Source organism: Panulirus ornatus, chromosome 46, assembly GCF_036320965.1.
Source record: "Panulirus ornatus isolate Po-2019 chromosome 46, ASM3632096v1, whole genome shotgun sequence".
Classification (NCBI taxonomy): Eukaryota; Metazoa; Arthropoda; class Malacostraca; order Decapoda; family Palinuridae; genus Panulirus; species Panulirus ornatus.
In genome coordinates, this window is record NC_092269.1 from 35,045,820 (window position 1) to 35,062,358 (window position 16,539).

The following is a 16,539-nucleotide window of genomic DNA, read 5'->3' on the forward strand; positions in this document are numbered from 1 at the left end:
ATATCCACTACACTTAAGACTATAAAAATACTTTACACATTACTTTACAAGTTTCTTTCATTGTCTGGCTATTCTATCTCTTCATCCTTTGAAAAGAAAAAAAAACTTCAGTTGCCATAAACTGGTTTAAAAACATGAAGGTTATGATCAGGCCACTCTGTCCCTCTCTATGCAATGCTATCACTACTTCTGTGTACTAAAGATTTTGATATAATTACAAAGCTGAACGTATATCTTTTCAGCATCTAGAACTCATATATTTCATTTATATTCACAAAAAATACACAATTATTTGCTCGTAACTTTTTGTTTTCACTTTTTTATCACAAAAATTGTGTATTTTGTGTAGATCTATTTCATCATAGGAGAATGCGCACAAATAAGAAATCTCTTCATATATAAAGATTGCTAGGCAGTTGCTATGAAATGAATACAGAGGTAAATGTAATCAATAAACATCAAAACCAAAAATCATTTGTTCAATTTTCCTTGAATATCTGTAATATAACTGCTGCTCTAAGAAAGGGATGCAGTTTTATTCTTCAGTGTCTTTATCTGTTTAGTAACAGTAGCTTTAGTAATGGAATATCTGGCATTAACTTCTAACTGCTATCATTTCATAAATATACCAGTATGAAGTATCAGAAAGATGAATCAATAGTAAAAATGTTCACTGACAAACTTAAACACTTAAACATGCTCAGCAAAAACCATGATTGTCTCTTTTACCTGTGGTAGAGTGTAGTCATATAAAAGTTACTTTGAATATCAAAGTACAAGCTATTGTGTCTGCCATGAGCTTTACTACATTTCCATGTACATAAAGTATGATATATCAAATAATCACCGAGGTATTTTCCGAGTCTAACACAGAGACTTAGAACCAATTTATTCCAGAGTAAGTTATGATTAGTGGATTACCTTCTTTGTTTGTCTATCAGTTTCTTTCTTTTATTTCAATCTAGGGTCTTTGTGAAATATCTGTTATAACTAAGGCATTCACCAACCCAACAGGTACACTGCCCTTCATTCAAACTTTTTGACTACTACATTATGGTGGAGACTAGCTTTTACAAAATAATTTCTTGGCATTTCAGCCGATATGGTTCACTGTTCGTTTGCATGTGTTAACAGAGCTTCCAAGATCCAAGTTTTTAAATTATGCATTACTTACAAGTCTTAACATGTAAAAGGTAATTAAAGTACAAAGAAAAAGTTCATCAGAATAACATTTATTGCAGCATCTGGTGCATATTCTTATTTGGTATTGTGTAGTTATAGTACAAAAAATTTATTTTATTGCAATAACTAGTACATATTGTACTCATATTTGGCATTGCAGACTAGTAAAGATGTTTCGCAATGTTACTGTAACAATAATCCTTAATATCAAATACATCTAAAAATGGTATTTACAACACACACACTTTACATGACTTTCTTTTTTCAATGTAGACTGTACACTCTGACAAACTAATGTAAAATTCTGATAATAACGATGTTCTGGGAGTAAACCCTGTTAAAAATCTTTCATTCACAAGTCCTAATAAAGACCTGCACTATTTCAAGTTTGCTTATGTACTGTAGTAAGTTGAAGATGTATTTTTGTTCTTGAACTACCCTTTGTTCCTTCTCTGAACCATGTACAGCTTCCACATTCATAACTCCTTTCAAAATCTTAACTTTATTTCTCTAAAACAACTGTACATCCAATTCATCTGCTTCCCTTGAGCTTACATATCATCAAGAAAAGTTACCAGCATTCATCAAACAGTATACTGTTTTTACCATTTCCTACTTGCTCTTTCTCTTATTAGCGTGGGTTAGTGTTTCCCAAGAGCTTTATAACATTTTCATATTTTGTTTTATATCCAGTAGTCCCTCTAGTGAAAAAAAGGTTTTGACAGCAACAACCTTCAGCAAACATTTCAAGTATTTCTAATACCAAGGCGTAATCAATGGTAAATCAGTGGTGTATAAAAATTAGCAATGCCTGCTCTCTCTGCGCCAGTGACTATTAGCTATCCGAACAAGTAGGGAAAGGCAAAAACAGATAACATATTGCTTGATGAATGCTGGTAAGTTTTCTTAACCATTTGTAAGTTCAAGAGAGGAAAATGACTTGAATGTACAAAAATTTCAGGAGAAAAACAAAAAACAGATTACGCAGAGTTGTAAATTCAATGGTTGTAGATGACTCATTGAAGATCCATACCCTCCCTTGTTGGTAAAGAGCAATCAAGATTTGCCAAGGAAGCACTTGAATAGGCCAGATATTTGTTTTCAAGCAAGTTGTGTACAACTTATAGATAAAGGAAAGCATATGCATAAATTACAAATGTCAAATATATTTCAAATTCTATAGTGAAAAACTTATTTCAATGCTGCAAATGGGCTGAACCAGGGTCATATGAAGTGATGGTCAGGGGATACCAAAGAAAGGCCTGTGAGGCCTTCTGTGGACAGGGAGCTCTGGTTTAAGTGCCCCATAAGCTAAAAATTAGAGGGTCGATATGAGCAAATAAAGCTGCTCTTTGCTTGTTCCAGGCATTACCTTGCTGTACAAGAAACACTAAAATGTCACCAAAAAATCTTAGGGCTCTTAAAAAATTCTGTGTGGTGTTTTCATTACTTGAATAATCTTCCTTACTTATACAGGCAATGAAAAACTCTATTCAGTAAGAATAAATAATACAGTTTTCAGTATAAACAACTAACAGGTTTTCAACAACTATTATCAATGTACACACTTTCCCTTTTCTATAGCTTACTCACAACCTGCCTAACAGCTATTATCTGATCAACACAACTGCTTTCTTGCTGTCTCTTCATTTCCCTTCACCTACAAGTGAGTCAGAAATCCTTTAAAAAGACATATTATGATCATACCTAACTAAGATAGCACTTATTCCTCAGTTAGTCTCCCAACTTTGTTACCCTAGATTGTTCCTGTGCATCTACTCAGAGCAAAGAGTGAGCACAGACCTTCTGCTGTGATACTGAGACAAATGTTTTAGCAAAGAAGTCTGTTCCAAGACCAGAAAAGATTTTGTAATACTTTACAAAGATTCAATTCTAAAGCTATTAATGACATTACAATTTCAACAAATAATCTGATTTTGCCATTTTTGACATATATATTTTGATTTTTTCTTTTCCTGTATCACATGTATTCACCATAAAAACTTCTTGATCTGTCCCATGCTGATAAGTGTAAGAATCTTGCAACATATCTAATTCTACCACATTCTTTTACAAGTTCCAGTTAGCAATTCAGCAGGTAACAAAATGCAATATTTGAGATGTAAGGTGAAGTCAGACTTGAGATATCATTTGATATTACTATGGGAAAATTAGGGTGAATATACATCGAAGGCATGTACACATCCCAATAATATATAACAGATACATGAGAAAATGACATTAAATTCAAAAAACTTCTGCAAAGTCTACATAACTTCATGGTAAAATTAATTGCCATAAACTCTTACCTTAAACATCAAAGTCAACAAAATGAGTATTGACTCTTTCTTTGGAATGCCTAAGTATTTCTTACTGCACCCTATAGAGAAACACTGATTATGTGTTCTAAACAGACCTGAAACTTAAGAAATCCTTACTGTACATGGGTGCTCCTGCCTGTTAGCTCAGATTTGATTTTTTTTTTCATACTATTCGCCATTTCCCGCATTTTCTACAAGTTTAACTGGTTTTACTTGGTGAATTGTAACAAATATGGATTTGATTAGATATCCCTCATCAGGCTTATCACTGTGCAGAATATCACATATATATAGACACAATGAATACCATAACACTGATGTCACAGAGCATTTCTTTGCAAAATGTAGTTATACTTTGCATGAGACATTTTTCAAATGCAGATCATGATCAAATAAATTCATTTATCTATGTCATTCTTTTTTCTTGAGGTACTCTCTGGGTACAAGGCCAGAACGTCCTTTACATGTTGCTCTCCACCAACCAGAACTGCCAGAGGTGTCATGTACGAAGACAGGATCACCACGATTGAAGCTTAGTGCTTGGTCGATGGTGGCTACAAAGGCAAACTTTGCTACGTACCAGTCTGAAATGAGAAAGGCTCTTTATCAGATCATATTGCAAATTTCCCTTATAACAATGAAACTACTGAATGATATTCAGGAGCATGGGGTATGACTAGGTGGAATGCAGAAAATAAGTGAATTTATGAGAGATTTGGTATGACAGGGAATGCAAAAGGAATGAACTGTGGAGTGGCAGAACAAGTAACATAACACCTTGAGGTGGTTTGGGTGTGTGGAAAGAATGCAAGTTTAAAAGGCGAGTGTATGATCTATCTATCTATCTAGATAGATAGATCATAAGCTCTTCTTATATACTCCCTTGTGTGACACTATGATAAAAGGGGTAAGTGTGAGAGGACCACCTGTGATATGGGGAAATAAAGTGGATGAGTACTGGATGGAGAGAAATGGGGGAAGAATGCATGAAATGGTGTATGCAAGGGAGGTATGTAAGAACAGGGATAAGTGAAGACTCTTTTGCTCTGAACACCCCCTTGATGGGAGTTCCTGGAGGCATAAAAGATATATATAGATAGATAGATAGATAGATAGATAGCATGCTTGAAGAAATATCTGCATGTGAAAGATATAATGATTATATCTTTTCAGAGTGAACAACATGGGATGAGCAAAACGTGCCTTAATCACTGCCATCTCAGGTACAAGAAAAAAGAAAAGTAAATCAATCAGAGCCCATGTGTTTGTACGATGATAATGATAATTAATTTCTTATATCTTTTTGACAAAAGCTGGTATTCAAGCAAACACAGTATCCATTTGATAAAGCAGTTACAAGGCAAAGTTCTCCACATATGTACTTTTTCTTTGAGTGATCAGCATGGACAGTTGTATGTACTAACTGTAGCAATCTCAACTGAAGAGTAAAATAATAATATGCATTAAAAATGTCTGTGTCACCTCATAGTGGAAAGGGGACTCTGGTTTTGGTATATTAAGTGAACATTATAGATGGGAGTAATGCGGCAAGAATAATTCACATTTGTAGTGGACAAGGGGCTGTGGTTTTGGTACATTAAGCTAACATTATAGAAGGGAGTAATGTGGTGAGAATAATTCATAATTACTCTTGTTTTCCCTAGTCATATGGACCAAGTACCAACAGTAAAGATGGATGAATCTGATGAACAAGCAGCATACTTGCTGAGGAGCAAATGAGCTGGACGCAAACCTAAAACCTTAAATTTTCAAGTAAAAATCTCTATTAGGATTTCTTAACTTACAGCATTAAGCTTTGGCTATAATGGAAAATAATACTAATAACACAGTTTATCTTGTAAGCTACAATACATCAGTACATAGCAACGTAAAATTTTTTACTGTTCTTATTGCCCGCTTGCTAACATAGATGATGAACATGTATGAAAAGAAAAATAATAGGGATTAATCTACATCACTCATGTGATGGTAGATCTCAATCTAGAAGGAAGAAAGTTTGAAAACTTACAGGAAGAAGGAAAGGCAAAAGAAGGGAAAGAATTCCCAGCTTTGCTGTTTGAAAAAACAAGAAGGTACCCTAATGGCCAGCCCTTATGTGAATGGCCCAAACAGAAAATCTGGAAAGAAGCAGCCACTCACATGCCATAGGTACAAGTCTTACAAGCTTCAACACACAGAAACACCTCATAAAAATAATGGTCAAAATAAAACTTGTAGAACAGGTACATCAAAGTACAAAGAAAAGGAATGCTCAAGAGAGGTGTTAGCAGATGGCTTCTGATTCAACTCTGCCTAAAAGATAAGTGAAAGAATAATCATACCAGATAAGTGAATAGTAAAGTGCTCTGCACACCTGTACTGGGATAAATGAAACCCTTGTAGATGAGAAACAGCTGTTCATAGGTAAAATAACTGCAACACCTTCAAGTTTTAGGAGTAGCACTTTGTGATGTTCATTATGTGGAGTTACCATGAGAAAATGGAGGATAAGGTTATGCCTAACACGTTAGTACAAGGATGAACTGTAATATTTTGATATCTGATGATAGCTATATAAGAAATATAAGTAGATAGCTATATAAGAAATATAAGTAGAAACTTCATTTTTGCATGGTTAAATTTACCAAAGTTACGGCTTCCCCATTCCAATAAATGAACAGGTACAAATTACAAAGAAATATATTGAGTTTGAGAAACAGCATAAGCATCAGACTGAGAAGAGGAAGGAAAGTGAGATGATATATGTCAAGTGAAAATGGTGGATTAGAGGTTCAAGATAAGAAGACAGTTTATGGAAAGATGACAGGACAGAGGGTTCAACTACAAAATGCCCGAGGAAGATTCTAAATGCACCTAACTTCTCTGAATATGAGTAAAATGAGAAACAATTGGGTAACAGACAATACAACATACCTCCTGCTGTTTCTGGTGTGATTTCTCTTAAGACAGTCATGTCTTTAGTCTGGGAAGTCTCTCGAGAATCTTGCTGGAAGGCGTTATCAAAGCTATTATCATCTGGAGTTTCATAGTGGTCATCATCAGACACATTTCCATTCTCTGTCTTAGAATCACTACTCTGGTTCTCTTTAATTGGTGGCATGTTTTTTTGTGTCAACGTATTTCCATTTAGGAGATTGTGTGGCCTAGGTGGCAAGGCTGGCTTAACCAGTTTTTGTTCGGTGTCTGTTGCTGTTAGCACACTTTCATGGGAAGGATCAGACTTATGAGGTTCTCCATCTACTTTATCATCTATGGCAAGAGGCTGATGCAATGGCTCTTCTTTAGTTTTCGGTTGGTCTTTTTCAGTCATGTTTTTATTTTTATTTAATCGTGCAATCATGTCCTTCACTGATGTACCATGACCTGGCCACTTGACATCTTTTAATTCATCAACTGGTTGACTATCACTCATATTCTCAAACCGCTTAGTCAAAGCTTTAAGGTTGTTTTTAGGATATGGATCATCTTTCCCACTAAAGAAAGAGCTCAGTGGTTTAGAATGTTCATCAACAATTGAGTTCCTCCTCTCGTTTGTACTAGGTTTAATTGAGACAATGGTCTGTGTGGGAGGAACTTGGTATATCTGAGAGGCTGTTGGTATGGGACCTGAAATAGCATGTATAGCCTCACTTCCTTCTTTTTCTACTGCTTCTGTAGGAATGGGATTTGATGGTGGAATCTGATATTCAGAATCTATTCCTAAGACTGTGGGCACTTTGTATTCAGAATCATCATCTGTTGTTGGTACAAGTGGGATTCCTTTTGGAGGTAATCTGGGAGGTGTTTTTGGGTTAGGTGAGCGGGAAGGATACCTGTGCGAGTGATGTGCAGGGCTAAGCTCTGAAATATTTATAAATATTTCATCACTGAAAAATCCAACTAATGAGTTCGATGATGCCCTGCTGGGAAGAGGTGGTGCTTCAGTATTCTTCTGGTTAGGAAGGCCTTCAGACAACATACAACCTTGTTTTGATTTTGTCTCATGGTCTGAATTCTTCAAATTTATAGCTTCCACTATGTTATTTTCTGTTCCTGATTCAATATCCTTAAATAGATTTTCCTGGCTAGTTTCAAATTCATCTTCCTCAATTTCACAATAAATACCAATGGGGTCATCAACACCTTCACTTGGCTCAGAAGGTGCCTCAGGAAGAGGTCTCCCTGCCTGTTTGTTGATTCGATCTTGCATGACAGTTGGAGGTGGTGGCCGTCCTGGAGGTTGTCTTCCTAATTTGGGAGTTGATGGGAGTGGACCCTCTGGTAGAGGTGGTGGGAGGTCATCAGGACATACCTAAGGAAAACACAATATTCATCTATTATCAACATTTCCTGTAAAGTTGATCTCTTCAGTTCTACCAATCAATATATGTATCAAACTTTGCGTACTCATACCGTTCCTGTTTTCTTACGATATACTAAAATTATTCACCTTTTCATGGTAGCTAATGCTAACTACACATACTGCAAAAATTTTATAAACAATAAAACCATGAAACTAACACAATAATTTTTATGACTGAAAACTAACATATCTATTTTTACTTTCATATATTCCTCTAACACACTCAATTGGTGCTTGAAAGAAACAGCACTCATGGCGCTGCTGAATGCATATGTGACAACGTATATATCTATTAAAAAACTTGTAATCTTTCTACAATTTACTGCACATGATCATTCTAATTCAATGGGCTGATGTATATGGTTATTCATTAAAGACACATCAACACAAGCATCAATCTCAACCCTATATAGTGACTTTAGAGCTAAAAGGATTTTCTACTGATGGCAGCACCACTTTAACCTGTACAGTCCAACAGAGAAGTGAAGTTGATTGTATGGTCTACTGCAATGATCAGGGAGCACATCCAAGATCATGTCGACCTCAAAACTGACAAGATCCTCATACAGCATCTAAATATTCCCCAACAGGAGAATGACAAGAATCCAAAACAGTTGGCCACAGGGAGATGGCTGTGAATTCTGTGCCCTTGGAATGGCAATTTACAATGTAGATGTGCACTGAAAAAAGTCTCTTCATTCCCAGGGAATGCAGATACCTGATTCATCCTAATGGATAAAGCAGACACCCAAGGAGCCCAACAATTCCAGTAGTTAATGCTGGGGTACAATATCACACAGAGGAAGAATCTATATCAAAGGTACGGAATCACCCAGGCTTGCTGGCAAAAGTATGAAGGTACAGACTTTATGTCATATGGTAGGCTGTCAGTACTAAAGAGAGGAAACATGCAACCATCTACAGTCAATGAGCCAACAACATCAGTGGCAAGGGACACAGCAACCCAACAGCCAAGTGTCCCAGAGTAATACTATGCCATCAGACTCAACCCAACTGTCTAATGAGAATGCAATTATGTTTCAAGTGTATCACGGTGGAAGGCAGAAAGACCCTCCTAAAGATGCTTTTGAGTGTGTAGTTATTCTATATATAGTAAAGCATTATTCTGTAAAGCTCCATTACATAAGTCAGCGTTTTCCTTGTTTACTTTGAGAGCAGGTAGGATGTATATTCCCATGCGGCATAATGCACTAGGCTGACAGCCTAATATATGTAGAATGTTTATTCACATGCAGTGTAATATACTGGGCTGAGAGCCCAGTGCTATCTGCCCCAAATAGTCCCTGGGCAGTCAAGCTGTGACATCTAACTTGAAGTAATATACCACTTTCCAATGCAAATACACAAAGCCAGACAATGTGAGCTTTACTGCAAGTATAATGTCCCTTGAAGACATCCCAAAGCTACAAGTAGCAAAAACTCTCTATTTTCATTTCACACAATGGGAACCACAACATTTTAAATACAGACAGTCAGATAATACCAAGTGATTATTCAGATGAAGATGCTAGATGAGTGACTGAGGATTAGATGCAAAATAAGCATTTTTTCTGTGGAGGTGGTGTGAGTGGAAACATTCATCTAACGTGAATCAACAGTGTGTGCAAAATGAAAAAGTAAGAAGCATTTTATGTGAGTGGGAGTCACTGTTAAGGATGTGAGTGAAATTTTTTAGAGGCTGTATGTACTTGACCCACCCCATGGATGCCAATGGAGTAATGATATCAAACAGACAGATAGACAGACTGACATAGATACACAATGATTAACAGAAAGACAGACAGATAAGCAGATTGATAGGTATGTAAATATACAGACAATCAGATGGACAAACAAAAAGACAGATAGGTAGAGAAAAACTACACAGACAATAATGGACAGATAGACTGAAAGAGAACCTGAAGCACTGAAAGGCAGAAGTGAATATATTCAAAAGGAGCTCTTAAAGCTTAACTCTTGTTAACAGGCAGATCCCTTCATACTTCAAATGGGCTTCTAGAATGCTTTAAGGCTATCCAAAAAGTGATATATCAGCAACAGTTACCGGGTCATAATCCGGGAGTTCCGTTGACTGTGGTGTCAGCAATGATGGTGGTGGTGGTGGAAGTGTCTCAAAGTGACTGGCAATCACTCCTTCAGAACCTACAGGCTCATATACCTACAAAGTATGAGTAATTGCCATCTTTATCTTTTGAAAAAAAAGATCATACAGAGTATATCAACTAATCAATGAAAAAAGGGTATGTGCTTACATGATTTGAATGTACTCATTTTCTATTACCGATACCTATCATATGTGTAATGCTTTAAAGATAAGACTTACCTCCTCTTTGACATCACTAGCTACATCATGATAATAAAAATATTCTTCAGCAGGTTTGCCATCTCTTTTTTGTACCATATGCAAAGGTGGAGGAGCCTTTGGTGGTAGAATATGTTCAGTATTCCCTGCATGTGTATCACCACTACCATTTGTGTTCTGAACAGTTTCCACAACAGAGCTGACAGAGGTTGGTGTGCGATTACGACCTGATTTTATGGTTCTATCTATAGCAGCCAGCCACTCCACTTTATCACGTGCTGTGCGGGCAATGAACTGAAAGAAAAAGATATGTAAAAACCTTTGTTTAACAATAAACAGAAAGAAAATGATATGTACAAAACCTTTCTCTACAAGAATATATACATACCAACAGGATGAGTCATTCTAATTGCACTGAAGAATCCACAGAGTATCGGTGATAAAAGGTGTGGTACAAGATTTTCACAGCAGAAAACTGACTTCTAACCAATCAGCAGATACTTCTGCCCTAGTTACTACATACTACGTAGGTGTCAAACAGGATCATTAATTTGATATCTGAGAAATTCCAATCAACTTATGAGCTATGGTTATCGATGAAAAAGCTGCCATGATAAAGTCAGTGATTGCTGCCTCTCCCGCTGGTACTTTCTTCCTTCAGCAATATTCACACTCCAACACTACTGGGAGATATGCCACACATTCTTCAACTCCACTTTCAATAACCCTTCAAATACTGCTGTCACAAAAACTGTGAAAGCAGCAGCGATTTGAAAAGGAATTATTGGTCTTCTCTCCATTTCAATGTCCATCCCTTCCCAATACTAATTCTGCACTCAGTCCCCAAGCATACAGAACTTACACATACACATTTCCTATAGTATTATTACCAATAAATTTTTTAAAGTGAGCATATTTTTCCAATTCAAACTACTCTCTTCATCTCAAACAAACTTCATCATCTGTTGTACTATCATCAGTCATACTATCCTAGATAGAGCTGTTTAGAATACACTCTTTTTAAATTGACTTCTCACCTTTTCATCTCCTAAAATGCTCATTCCTTTTCCTTAGATTTTAAGTCAGCCTTTAAGTGAAATCCATTTTCGATCTCCTCCTGTCAATGTACACCAATTTTTTTTCTTAACAGACAATTTTCTTTCCTTTTAGCCCTCCAATTATCATAAATTTCTACATTAAACCTCTCATTCCATATCCTGTTTCTCTTTATCAACAACAACTTTCCATCTTAGCTTCACCACAATTTTCCTCTTTTCACAACTTATTCACTGAACAAAAACAAATCCACAGTAATTTTGGTTTGTAAACTAGGACTTCCCGTGACTTAATAAACTTACCGTATGTGTTTTTTTTCCTGGACCAACAATCTCAAATGCAGCATCCCTTTTACGTTGGTCTCGAATATCTTCCCCTGTTGCTACTCGTGCTGAGTATCCTGTTAGGTCAATCGTCTGAAACAAATTCAATCTCAGTGACAAACTCAAAAATTATTCTACATTACAAAACATTTTTTATACTAGAAGATAAATTAACAAAAAGGCACCAACACCAATGGATTACCTGGCAATTTTCATTTCAAAAAACTATATCTTTTATGGAACAAAATATATCAAGGTGGTGCTCTCATAATATGTGGAACTCAAATTCAATACTAAACATATTCTATATAACAATACAGCAGATAGCTTTTCATAAATGTCCCTTCAACCTTGAAAACAAGCTCAGGTGATACAGGTTCCAACTCATGGGGTACATGTCCACTTTAAGTATCCTATGTCTATTTTACGAGCATCATATTCCTACATGTTCTCTTCAATAACTATAGGTGCTCCATTTTCATGCTGTTCATCAAGTGATCTACCTTCATTGTAGCTATAACATATTCACTGTAAGAGTTCTATGTCATTACAAAGGCTGTATATTCAAAATAAAAGAACAATAGTCACTTACAGTACTCCATGCTACCTCCATTCACTCCTAGTTCATTGTAATTCAACATATTCAAAGTATGTACCAGTATTTCAACAACATTCAATGAATATACCAATATTCTAAGTCTGCTTAAAGTGTACAACATTCTGCATGAGTTTACCATTTCCACTATGAGTGTTTATGTTCACTAAGAACACCACGTTCACTCATATTTGTTCCTTACAAGAGTTTTGAACTATGTTCATCAAACATGCCCCAAGTAAGCTGCGAGTGCACGATACTCCCGACTCATTTAACTTTGTCAAAAGATATCTGTATTTATTCTTATTTTTCTTTAACAAAAATTCAATGATCATAAACACAGGTCAGTTATCAAGAGAAACACAAACAAGTGTCAACCATTCTTTACGTGATAGAAGAACTGCCTCTAAATAAAAAAAGACAGCTTCTAGGAGTCAGAGAAAATATTAGGAATTAAAGAGTTCTACAGTCTAGTTGTGGATGAATAAAAGCCAAGAGTAAATTTGGGTAACCTCTGAATTGCCACTGCTCACATAGCATATCTGGAACATACTGGTCTTCATGATGTAACAGGATGAGGAGGCTAAAAGTAGCCAACTCTAGAGAGTAGAATCCAAATCAGTATCTGTATAACAGAGAAAACTAACTGATGGAAAAGAAAAGCAATTCAAGTAAAGAAGTGAGAAAAGTTAAGCAAATAAGGCGAGATGCTTTTCACTGAATTCTCCTGAGAAGGCAGGAGGAAATGCTCAGCTATCCACATTGCCTGTGCAGTTGCTCTGAGGAGAAATATGTTTAATGAACAGAATTCCATTCTTTTGAGGCAGACCTAGCTATTTCAGTGGGATAAATTTCCAAGAATGATTAAAAGTTGCAATAATACAACATATACTGAATATATCAAGGGGCTGAACAACAAAGAGGTAACAATTAGGATGAGTATTAATTATATCTATCCCTCTGAAAGACATTACCAAGTCTGAAAGAGCATAAGGGAACCAGTTGAAGTAACCTGAGTAAAGAATGCACAAATGAAGAAGGCCCATATCTGAAGGAAGTAGAAGAGTATAGAGCTGAACTCTCAGTATTGGAATAAAATGGAGGGTTGCAAATGACAGTTATAATAGAAGTCACCCAATGCATTCGAGATACTGAGGACCAAATTATGATTACAAAAAGTCCTCGAGAAAGGAGAGGCAGATGTTATGAGTTGAGCTGGAAACAATGTCACCAGATGATCCTAACTCAGGGACGCCATACTAGCAATCAGAGAAAAGACTGAAATTCAAGATGCTTGAAAAAATGAAAACTGAGAAACTGAATATACACATATACATCTGAAAACGATACATTGACATCTAAAGGCTCATATATTGATGAGCAGACTCTAAAATGACTTCAGATACAAAAATATGACCTTAACTACTCTTTGGTGACATTTGTATACATGGTGATGGTCACAAAAACATCATTGTCCATCTATACCTATACAGACAGTTTAACCCAAATATCACAATCATTCACAAAAATTTCAAAGTACTATTGTATATGCCAATATCCACAACAAAATGGCATAAAAAGTGATCACATGAGAATGCAATCAATTCACAATATCATCACAACATATCATAAGTTAATCTGAAAAATATCCATTAAAAACTCATGGTGGTAAAACAGTAAGATATAAGAATCAATAACAGGAAAGAAAAGTTGTCAGGTGTTATCTGATACAAATCTGGGGTTAGCTACACTTCAAAGTTAGTGGGAGATATTGAGCTATCTTCTCTCATCTGGGCGAGTGTTCTCCAAGAAAACAAATATATGATAAAAGCATTTTTGGGATACTTTTTGACTGTAAATATACAACTGATCTTTTATAAATCATCCCACCTTCAGGACTTTGTTTAGCTGGGATAGGGAAGGAGATGGGGCAGGAGGCTCACCTTCCGTTGTCTTTCATCTGTCTCCTTTAGGTAGAGATACAGCAACCCACTGGCAGCCACACAGTAGTAATTCTTCACATTTCGCAAGAGACCCTTTGTTTTCTTTACCAATATTCCATGTTTGTCACACGTGGCTGGAAGGAATTATAGATTTATCAATACGTCCCACAGCACCTGCCTACATATAATGATCAAGAGAAAAAAAATGGTGACATGAATTCTGTACAAAGCTTGTAAACATTAAATTAGAAACTAAAAAGCCTTGAATTTATGAGCAATTAATAAGAAAAATGCTAGAAGCAATAAAAAAACAGCGATCAAGTATGAAAAATATATATACATCCAAATAACCTAAAATTCAACAAATTGCTTTTCTAAAAATAAATATATTCAACTTACCAATCACATTACTGAACGAAACAGGTTCAACAGATTCCATATAAACGTCATCAATATCTTCTCTCTCATCTGCATCATACCGGCCTCTCTCTGTCTTCTCCTCCAGGATTCCATTATCTCCCTGATCATCAAATATATGGCATACCAAAATAGTAAACAGTCTTCTTATCTACACAATACAAGACATTTACCATATCAAAAGAAGGGCAACACACGTAAAACCTTCTTCACCAAACTCATGGGGTGCTGAGAGTGAATACAGTGAGCTTGCAGAAAAAACTATGACTTCCAGTGAAGAAATAGAGGATCTAAAAACTGGAAGAGGGAGGAAAGGGAAGACATTAGGGCAATTAAAGCCACTGTAATACTGATAATGGTAATGCTATTGAAAATGACAGCATGGATACCAAAGACAAGGAGAGGTATATGACTGACAGTTAAAGACACAGAGGAAGAGAAGATACAAGGGATATCACTGCCTCGATAGTGCAAGTGATGGAGGAACTTCAGCCAGTTTAATGACGGTAAGTTGGTTTATGCCTTAACAAAGTTAACATAGAGGATGTACTCCCTGATTGTGAAGACAAAGTAAGAAAGGTCAAGAGATGAGTTATCAGTAAGCTCAAAGCTTATACCTGTACATTTACTTTCCTCTATAAATCTAAACAGACTCTTACATGAAAATATTTTGTAACACAAATCATCCACTTCTGTGGTATTTGCATAAAGAAATCTGATCCTTTATATGCATCCTCCAATAAGGGCATTCAAAGAAACATCTTAAAAACATACTGTTGCTATCCCTAAATAAATGCATACTAGCTCCTCTGTAACCTTGACTCCAAAAGTTGATTCACTGTGGTAACTCCTGTGACTTTCCAGCGTCACCTGATACTTGCTGATGGGATCAATTTTCATTCTTGTCATCCCACTTCTCAATAGTTTCTGTACTTGTATAAAGCTTTCTGAAAATACAACTGATCTACAGTGCACTAAAAATATCCCTTATGGGTTGCAAATAATCAGTAAATTCAAATGTATGCCAACTATTCCCTTCATATATATACCTCACACATGTATACATCAAAGAACTGTACGCCACATATTTTTGCTACATTTGTCAGTCACTGATTAATGGTTGCATACCATAAGTCTTTGGCACAAAATAATTCTTTGGCACATCACACAGCTGTATCCTATATGTGTTTGCTTTTCATTTCAGATAATATATATTCATTTGTTGTACACATATTTTGGCTGTAGAATGGAACAGTATACATTACACCAGCGGCACTCTATTCTGCTACACGATGCACCCACTGCATATCTCAACACTGACATATACTATCCTTCCACAGGATTACTAATACATCTACTATAAACCATAATTAATCAAAGCATAAAATTTCAATAACATACCACACTTACAAAGAATAATAGAGAAGGTAATCCTATCAAAAGCTGTAAACCATATGCAGTAAATGTAGTACCTAACTATTCAATGAATACTGGAAAAAATACAAGAAAACACAAATGATTTGATCTACAAGTCCCACTAGTTCTTCCCAACATACTTTATATTCAGCAAGGCTTCATTTCAATTTCAATTCACATTTGGTTTGAAAATCAATGATGATTTAGTGGTTTCTATTTCATCCTCATGGAATTATCTATGTATATCATATCTATCTTTTCCAATACTACACAACCATACCAAAGAAGCATAGTTGTAGCAATTCACAGCATACTCCTTTAATGTCATACCCTGCTTTTACTGTCTCTTCACCTTCACTCTGGTGTTCCCTTTCAATGTAAGACTCTGCTCTAACTCATTCTAACTGATGCTTTTACAAGATTTTTTTTTTCTTTTTGCTTTGTCGCTGTCTCCCGAGTTTGCGAGGTAGCGCAAGGAAACAGACGAAAGAAATGGCCCAACCCACCCCCATACACATGTATATACATACGTCCACACACCCAAATATACATACCTACACAGCTTTCCATGGTTTACCCCAGACGCTTCACATGCCCTGA

The 16,539-nt window shown here is 36.0% G+C and overlaps 1 protein-coding gene across 1 annotated transcript in view; it reads right to left on the reverse strand.

Moving 5' to 3' along the window:
* Window positions 1-3,780: 3,780 nt before the first annotated feature.
* Window positions 3,781-16,539, reverse strand: part of LOC139763224 (uncharacterized) — a 63,252-nt gene continuing 50,493 nt past the window's right edge. The window contains exons 4-10 of the mRNA XM_071689082.1: window positions 14,506-14,626; window positions 14,107-14,240; window positions 11,548-11,661; window positions 10,211-10,483; window positions 9,932-10,045; window positions 6,438-7,815; window positions 3,781-4,087 (exon numbers count right to left, since the gene is read on the reverse strand). Coding sequence (XP_071545183.1) covers window positions 3,915-4,087; window positions 6,438-7,815; window positions 9,932-10,045; window positions 10,211-10,483; window positions 11,548-11,661; window positions 14,107-14,240; window positions 14,506-14,626 — 2,307 coding nt within the window. The 3' untranslated portion in view covers window positions 3,781-3,914. The remainder of the gene's footprint in view (window positions 4,088-6,437; window positions 7,816-9,931; window positions 10,046-10,210; window positions 10,484-11,547; window positions 11,662-14,106; window positions 14,241-14,505; window positions 14,627-16,539) is intronic.